Source organism: Bremia lactucae, linkage group LG7, assembly GCF_004359215.1.
Source record: "Bremia lactucae strain SF5 linkage group LG7, whole genome shotgun sequence".
NCBI lineage: Eukaryota > Oomycota > Peronosporomycetes > Peronosporales > Peronosporaceae > Bremia > Bremia lactucae.
In genome coordinates, this window is record NC_090616.1 from 171,170 (window position 1) to 179,794 (window position 8,625).

The 8,625-nt window shown below is 46.8% G+C and overlaps 2 protein-coding genes across 2 annotated transcripts; one reads left to right on the forward strand and one right to left on the reverse strand.

Moving 5' to 3' along the window:
* Positions 1–4,043: 4,043 nt before the first annotated feature.
* On the forward strand, positions 4,044–5,837 carry CCR75_005780 (uncharacterized protein; the record flags this gene model as incomplete). The annotated part of the gene is made up of 1 exon (XM_067963855.1): positions 4,044–5,837. One exon carries the CDS (start codon positions 4,044–4,046, stop codon positions 5,835–5,837), a length of 1,794 nt encoding a protein of 597 aa, XP_067816013.1.
* A 282-nt stretch (positions 5,838–6,119) lies between these two features.
* CCR75_005781 (uncharacterized protein) lies at positions 6,120–7,307 on the reverse strand (the record flags this gene model as incomplete). Its single annotated transcript, XM_067963856.1, has 1 exon — positions 6,120–7,307. One exon carries the CDS (start codon positions 7,305–7,307, stop codon positions 6,120–6,122), a length of 1,188 nt encoding a protein of 395 aa, XP_067815980.1.
* Positions 7,308–8,625: the final 1,318 nt, after the last annotated feature.

Genomic DNA, 8,625 nt, shown 5'->3' on the forward strand with positions numbered 1-8,625 from the left:
CGGTCAACGCCGTCGTCATCCTTCTGCATGAGCGCGCTGCCGATTGCAAAATTACTTGCATCGCAGACGACGCTAAAGGGCTTATCCGCGTCTGGCAATGCCAAGACCGGTGCCTCTACAAGAGATTGCTTCACTGATGTGAACGCATCTTCTTGTTCTTTTAACCAAACCCATTCTGTGTCCTTTTTAAGGAGATCAGATAATGGTTTAGTTTGCTCCGCATAATTCTTGCTATACTTATGCAAGTAATTAGCGAGCCCTAGGAATTGGCGCAAATCCTTCACATGCCGTGGGATTGGCCATTCCTTTACTGATTTTACCTTGTCTGGGTCTGCTCGTACACCATGTGTACCAACGATGCAGCCCAGTACAGGTATCTCAGGGACCCCTATGACGCACTTTTGCAAGTTGACGTACAATTGGGCGTCCTTTAAAGTCTGCAACACAGCGTCTAAATGACGCTTGTGCGACTCTATTGCGCTCAGCCCGTCCTCGGCCCTACTATGCACGAATACATCGTCAAAGTAATGAGGCGCGTAGGCACGGTGCTGACGCATCACGTGAGCCACCACTCGGTTGAATGTCGCTGGTGCGTTTTTCAAACCTTGGGGCATCACAAGCCACTCCCAAAGCATACCGCTTGGGGTGCTTACTGCCGTTTTGGCTACATCGGACTCTCTCATGAGTACCTGATAGTAGCCATCCTTCAAATCCAACCCGGAAAAGATAGTTGACTTGCCAATGGAGTTCAACAAGACATCTTTCCGCGGGATTGGCGTTTGCGTCGGTATGGTCGCCGTGTTCAGCTTATTATAAGCATGAACCACGCGCCATCCACCTGTGGCTTTACGCACACAAAAGGTCGGGCTGCAGTGAGGCGATTTGCTCTCACGCACATGTCCCGCCTTGGCTCGCTTGTCGAAGAACTCATCGATATAATCGACTTGTTCTTTCGGCAACGGCCATTGCCTGGTCACACAATACTTGGTGCCAGATTCGAGGTATATCTCATGCCCGATGCCCCTATCTGCTGGTTGGCGGCTCGGCACTTCTTCTGAACACATCGCGATGTCTTCACAGAACAATCAAAGAACGGACTGTCTCTCAAGGCATCCCAGCTTTGAGCAGCAAACCATTTCTTTTTATCCGTTTCTTGAACGCTCTCGTCCATTGTGGACGACGAGCAACAGTCCACCAAGTTCTCTTCTGGAACTCGTTCGACTATTTCGTGGATCCTTTCTTCCTTTAATTCGGCAAAGAACAATCCCACGACATTTTTGGGAGATTTACTATCTCCTTGGCAGATTTAAAGACTTGCTGGAGCACCTTACCACGTTCTTCCTGAACTCCCTCAGACTTTACGAGCGCGCCGTTCGCTAAACGAACAGTCGCCTCTTCTCGCTTGCCATCCTGGCAAAGCGACTCAAACATCGCCGGTCTCTTTCTTAGAGCCGCGAGTTTCACAAATTTTTGTGATGCACCCGAATCCACTAGGAGGGTCATCACCGGGTCATAGCCTCTTACATGAGCGCAATAGACCAGCAGGGTTGAGGTCCGAAATTTCGAGACCTCAGGGACTATGCTACCCATTTGTTCCACAACTCTGAATTTAAGGGTAGCTTCAGAGTCCGCGTCAGTAGGGCATCCCGCCCCTACTGCGCTCCTGCATTTCCCGACCCCTTAGTGGTCGATGCAGAACTCATGCGTCTCGTGCGCTGGTTCTTGCCATCGCCCTTTGGGTAGGGAGTCCTCATGCTGGGCGTCTTCGGCCCAGCAGGGACCCTGGCATAGCAGCGAGCCATAATATGGCCGCGCTTGCCGCATTTATAACAGACCACGTCTGCGTTGCCCAACACCATGGGAGTGGCATCTGACCTCTCGGCCGACGGCTTATACCAAGCTGTGCCGTGGCACTGTTGTAGGATTGCTCCTCAACCAAGACAATTTGGATTGCCTCTTCCAGCGTCTACGGCACCTTTCTGTAAAGGTCCTGTCGCGATGGGCCATGCCGTAGTCCGCTCATAAACGTGGGCACCTTAATGTGCTTCGGAATCGGACCTACGCTAATGGACGCCGACAGCGAGCGCATCTCATGCACATACTCTTGCAGAGATCGCTTCGCCTTTCGCGCTCCAAAGAACCGCGCCTGAAGCAACACTTCGTTGTTCGGCAGCTGGTACATGGCGCGAATTTTGCTTAAAGATCGCCTATGCAGAGAACGCCTTTCTATCTGCCATAAGCGCCGAGTAAACCAACTGAGGCCTTACTGCGCAGATGCGACATGGCGTACGACACCATCCGGCTGTCGTCCTCGATGAGCTGCGCGACACCACATTGCTCCACGGCTAAAAGCCAGTGGACAATCGTGTGCGCCGCAGTTCCATCGAACTTGGGCCGGTCCATCCGAATGGCCCTCGGCTGATGCGGCCTGGCAGAGAGCATCTCAACAGTCCTGTTGAGAGCCTCGCTCCGAGCCTGCTATGCCTCAGCTCATTCTGAGTCTAAGTGACGGACTCCGCCGCAGCATGGCCCTGTGCCTCGGACGCGGCCCTCCGCTGTCCGAGCACGAATGCCTCAAACTGCTCCAACTGAGCAACATGTTGCTCAGGAGGACTACCCAGGAGCCTGGCCAGGGCTTGTTCACCAAGTCCCTGCGCCATTAGCCCTGCCACCTCCCGATGATGTTCGGAGAGGTGGGGAAAATGAGCCCAATCAATATTGAGGCTCATCCTCACGTACACACGCAGAGATGCGGGTCGTGGGGAAATTTTCTAGTGCTACCAAGTGTAGGCGGGCACGTCGTAATGCGGCCACACACTCTAGCACAGCGAGGAAGCGGTTAAATCAGCTTCTCTTGCGTGCAGTGAGGCAGTTGTATAGGGCGCGTTAGCGGCCTCACCCAACGCACTAAGTACTTTGATCGTCAAAGTACTCACGGGAGCGGTAATCCGGCTCCTCGAGCGCACTTATCAAGTAGAAAGTAGTTTTCAGACTGATTTATATTTAATCGCCTATTTTTACCAATCAAAATGTCATCTCTATAGATAGCACTAATATGTATTGCGAGCGTATCTTTCTAGATACCTCGCGTAACGGATGACGCTAGGCGTTATCCCTTCTAATGTGAATGCACCCATGTGCGTCACATGCACAAGGCTTGCTCACAAATGTGAACTACACACGAGTGCTGGGTCTAATTACTTTAATTTAGAAAATGACCATCCCGTAAGTACACCAAGTGTACTTAACGGGGAGTGTGTAACATTAGGGCAACTTTAGCCCGTTACAAGTGCTCAGTGACATATAGTGACCTAAGTGCTTTCTTCGAGTTGCTGATATCTGTTGAAAAATCTTCTTGTCAACGGCTTATTAAGAGAGTCAGTACACACAGAAGTCGACGAGAAGATTTTTAAACAAGTATTAGCAACTTAGATGCGTACAAAGTTCCCCTTGGTATCAAAATCCAGTTGACGACGCCACAGCTCGAGTGCAAAATAAACAAACAAACGATCTGGGCAGCTTGCAAGAAACGCCGCTCGCTCTATTTGTTGCACGGATACTCAAATCCTGTTAAAATCTATTTGCCTTGTAATTTGGCTGCTTCCCGAATTTTGCAAATGAGCACTGCGAGCATTTTTTTCGAATTTTAATCTTCATGTTCGGCACTTGCTTCACAAGTAGCCAACAAGTGCAGCTACCCAAAATACTGCGGCTGCGAGTGCATATTTTAGCCTGATGCGCCATCGCTCTTCACATCTATAGCAATAATTATTCTTTTCATCCTGCCACTGTTTCTCGAATTGTCAGTGGCAATTCGTTCGAAACCAGACATGCGCGGCTCTCGAACTTTAGTCCTCACCCACGAGTTGACTTGAGTGAGCGCATGCTGAAGCACCAAAGCTGCCTTAGTGCTTGCATATTCTCTCTTTTAGTAGACGCCAAGAGGCTATCGCCATCACGGACGTTTCTATTGGGGAAGAGTGATGATCAGTAAGTTGCTTTTAGTGTGGTTAACATAGATTTCGACCCAGATCTCTGTCAAAATGCCACCGAAGCGCACCTCTTCTCGTTATGGATCAACACAGACGCCACCCAATACTCCTCAAGGTGCTCTTCGCGTGCGCATATTTATACTCTACTCTTGTATTGGGCTGTATTTACTGGGCACCGTGATGTGGGGCATCGGTCCCAGCGCCTCGTTCTCAAATTTCGGCAAAGGTGCCAACGTTCACTGGAGGCGGCAGTTGCGACGGCAAAAATGGAAAGACACGTACGATAATAACGTTGGCATGACAATCAATAGGAATTGGATGGAACAGCTCTTAAAAATGGACAGACCGCCTGAATTGCGCTGCATCGGCTGGAAACAGACCGATAGTTGTAACCTCCCGGCAACGGAATTGCCCACGCGAGATCGAGGCTGTGACCAGTTTGTACGTGGTGGAGCCGGAGGTTATTGTGTCATGGAAGATGATGCTACGGGACAGAAAGTTGAGGTCATGCATACAGCGTGTGGGACACTTTTCCCTAGTGTGGCGATAAGTTGTCGCCATGGAAGCGACTTTGTACGCTTTCAATGGCAAGTGGCAAAACTTGCCGCAGCGATCCAACACGAGAGAGAAAGTGCGGTTCACGATGATAATTTGAAACGTACGAGACATCGTGAGGGCATTGTGATGGTCATTTATCCAAAGCTTTTGGTGAGTGCATATGCTTCGATTCGTACGTTGCGGGCGATTAACTGCACACTGCCAATCGAATTATGGTATTGTGCGTTTGAAATGGATATGGGAAACGGGACCTCATTGCTGGATGGCATTCCTAAGAAATTACAACAAGATTATGGCCCGGTGACGCTACGTGCCATTATAGATGCGCAAGTAATAGGCTTTAACTCGAAAGTGTATGCTATCACCAATAGTGAGTTTGAACATGTCCTCTTTTTGGATTCAGATAACGTCGCTGTCCGAGATCCAAGTTATCTATTTAACCTGCCGGAGTTTGAGCAAACTGGAGCAATTTTCTGGCCGGATTTTTGGCATCCAGGTCACACAATTTTCAACATTCATGATGACTCGTTGCTATGGGAGCTCCTTGACATGCCGTTTATCGATATGTTTGAGCAAGAAAGTGGGCAGCTATTGATCGACAAGACGAAGTGCTCGGCACCACTGCGGATGCTTAACCTCTTGGCTTTTCATGACCCTAATTTATTCTCTCGATACAAGTTGACGCATGGTGATAAGGATCTTTTTCGCCTTGCGTGGCTCAAGACAAACTCCCCATTTCATATGATAGCATACCCACCAGGAATCGCTGGTACAGTGCGCGCGACGAAATTCTGCGGTATGTCAATGGTCCAGTATGATACAACTGGACAGGCATTGTTCTTGCATCGTAATGCTAGAAAGATAACCGGAGGAATCGAAGCAGAGAACACACCAGACGAGAAAATCTGGACGCATCTGCAACGTTTTCGTTATCGTGCTTCTTCGCTTGAGGTGCGAGATCTTAAGGCAACGGTCAAGTCGCACCTAAAATCTAGTATTAAATATATGGTGGATGCCTCACTGAAACCGTCGGATGTTTTGATAATATCGTACCAGCAGCTGTGCAAGAAATACAGTATCCAGATTTATGGTGCTTCTCCGGAGTTTCACAAAGCTCAGTGGTGCTACGGCCAGCCAACTGTCACTGCACCCATGTACAAGACCAGTTTGTTGAAAGAGACGGCATTTTTCGGCTTGGAGGATATATTGTTAAATTTTGCGAATGACGCGGTAACATTGTTGTCAAAATCGGCAGTAGAATATATCGCGGATAGTATTGTATATTAAAGGACCCCTAGCTTGCAAAAGTATGTAAATATCTTATATTGACATAATGACAACAGAAATTGTCGGAGTTGCACGCAATGATATGGAAATGAAGATTTTAAAAGAACTTGCACTCTAAGAAGGTACGGATTAAGTTTCGTAAAGTATTTCAAAGCTCCTGGACTGAAATAGGCATCAGAAATCGATGACGCAATCGAAAATATCATGCTTTACTGTATGTAAATGCTTCAATACTGTTGATGAAATTGCTTCTGCGATAAAAAATCTCAAAGTCTGTCAAGATCAGTTGACAAGATCGTTCGGCTCCTTTTTATTCGTTCGAGTGATTTGTGCGGCATTCATCGCATACCTGCGCAAGTCTGTCTCGAGGTTACTAAAGCTTAAATTTGCAAAAGGTTGAAAGTAAAAGTATTTGTTTTTCATCATCATATCCACCACACCATAGCATGTCTGGCCCTTTGGGAATCCATCAAGAGCTACATGTACGTCAATCTTGTAATGGTTTCTCTCTGGTGCCGTACGAAAAGAAAGCAGATGAGTCCAATAGATTGCATCAGGATACCCATCGACTTCCGGAATATCCAAAGTGGGCATGAGCGAAATTGAGGCTTTCTTTAATTTCTCTCTAGTTTCCTCGATCGTGTGAATGACGCGTTCATTAGATTGGGATAGCAGCCGTTCTGGAGTCACAGGAAGACTTGTGGCAGTCTTAGGATGCACTCGTTTCAATTCGCCTGTGAGCTTGCGGGTATTTCGATGTAGGAATAAAACGTCGCCATAAATGTCGTGTTGTGCCATTGCAATACCGCAAAACGAATTATTTATAGCCTTACCAGCAACAGCTGGGGGCACGTCTATCATGTAAAAAGGTAACTTGAGTTTTAGCCAAGCAAGTCGAAACAAATCTTTATCTCCGTGCACCAATTTTAGATTTTTGAAAAAGTTGGGCGTATGAAAGGAATAAAACTTGACCAATTCAAGCGCAGCACCATGTCGTCGCCGGTCAATAACCAATTGTCCACTTTCCTGTTCAAACATATCGACAAACGCTTGATCAAGCAGCTCCCACAGCAACGACTGGCTGTGGATGTTAAAAATCGAGTGTTTTGGATGCCAAAAATCCGGCCAAAAAATTGCACCAGTGTCTGTAAACTCCTGCGATTCAAACAAAAAACTTGGATCTCTGACCGGCACATTATCCGAGTCAAGAAATAAAATACTATCAAAGTGACTGTGATAAATTGCAAACACTTTTGCATCAAACCCTATCGCCTTCTTATTAATAATTTCACGGAACGTCACATTCCTGTGCACTTGCGCAAGTTGGCGCAGCGGTGCCATCGAATAAGGAGCTGCGTCCATCTCTTTTTTTCGGTACCATAGCTCAATCGGCAACGAGCACAGCAAGACTTCTCGAAGCGCTCGGATTGACGCATAGGCACTCGGCACAATTTTTGGGTACACTACCATTACAATTCCCTTCGACTCTTTTTCTGAGTTCTTGATTATATTTGGCAGAAGGAAGGTAGAGTTAAGCGCTTTGCTTATTGCATCATTCGCAATTATTGGAAAATTGAAAAAAGGTTCAGCATCGAATCACCGAAATTGGCCTCCCGAGCGCACGCTTCGGCAATATCTTTGCATGACTCGAAATCTCTCCTTGGTATGCTTGTCCTCCACCTCACAGTATCCTGACTCCATGTAAGGCACCAGCATGTGACATGGTTTGTCTAATTGTGGCAACCTCGAGCCGTAAGGACTGCAACTATCTGTCGCTCGCCAGCCGACGCATCGGAATTCTCGAAGTCTCTTTGGACCTTCTGGCAACATTTTCACACTGCGAGCGTGCTCTTCCGCTTGTGCTGCTTCACTGGCCACTGATTGGAAGTTTGATATTGCTTGAATAGTGTCGAGAGCTCTATGCTTAGACCAAAATACTACCACGAATCCGCAAATGTACAGGATACCGCAGTAAAGTATCAGACGTGACCACCGATTCGATAAAGCCGATGAAATTGTTTTGGGTTTATCATGGTGATGCAGTATTAATGGAAGTGGAGTTAGCGAGGCAAGGCTCGAACGGAGGCGGCTTGAACTTTTGGCCATTGCACCGCTTCGCACAGAGACACTGGCTGTATAAGTTGAACAAGGTAACGTAAATTGTGTATTTACATTTTATGGAACAAATTTGTCAGAAAAATAAATTGAAGGTTTTTTAAGTTCGAATATGATTTAAATTTATATAAAAATAATCACTTTTCGCTAACCACCATTTTAAGAACTATTTAAAATATTAGGATTGAACGTACTTTCTCTCGCATTCCGACGAACGCTGTAGCGGAGAAACCTCGCTCCTAAAGTCAGAGGAAGACTTTCAGGCTCAGAGAGTCACTTAGAGACCGAAGGAAACATCAAAAAGCGTCATAGATTGATCGTCGAAAGCTCGTTTCAGCACGCAATGCCACCAATATCTTCGGCAGTCCAGCATGCTAACATTTTACTATGGCCGAGTAGTCTATTGAATTTATGGCTTTAACAACTCAGAGTCGCAAACCATTAAAGCTTAGGGAATCCTTGTTTAAGGGATTCATGGGTTCGTAGAACCAAGTGGTAACTAGCGCCCTTGGGATATACTTTAGAAAGGCTTTTATCTCTTACAGACCAATGCGCAAGCCTTAGAAAAGAACTTAACGCTTTAAAATCAAAAGGCAAAATGCACTTTATTCAATTATTTAAATCTAAGAACCTTACCCTAGCTAAATTAAAATAGATTTTGGCCGCCGGATTT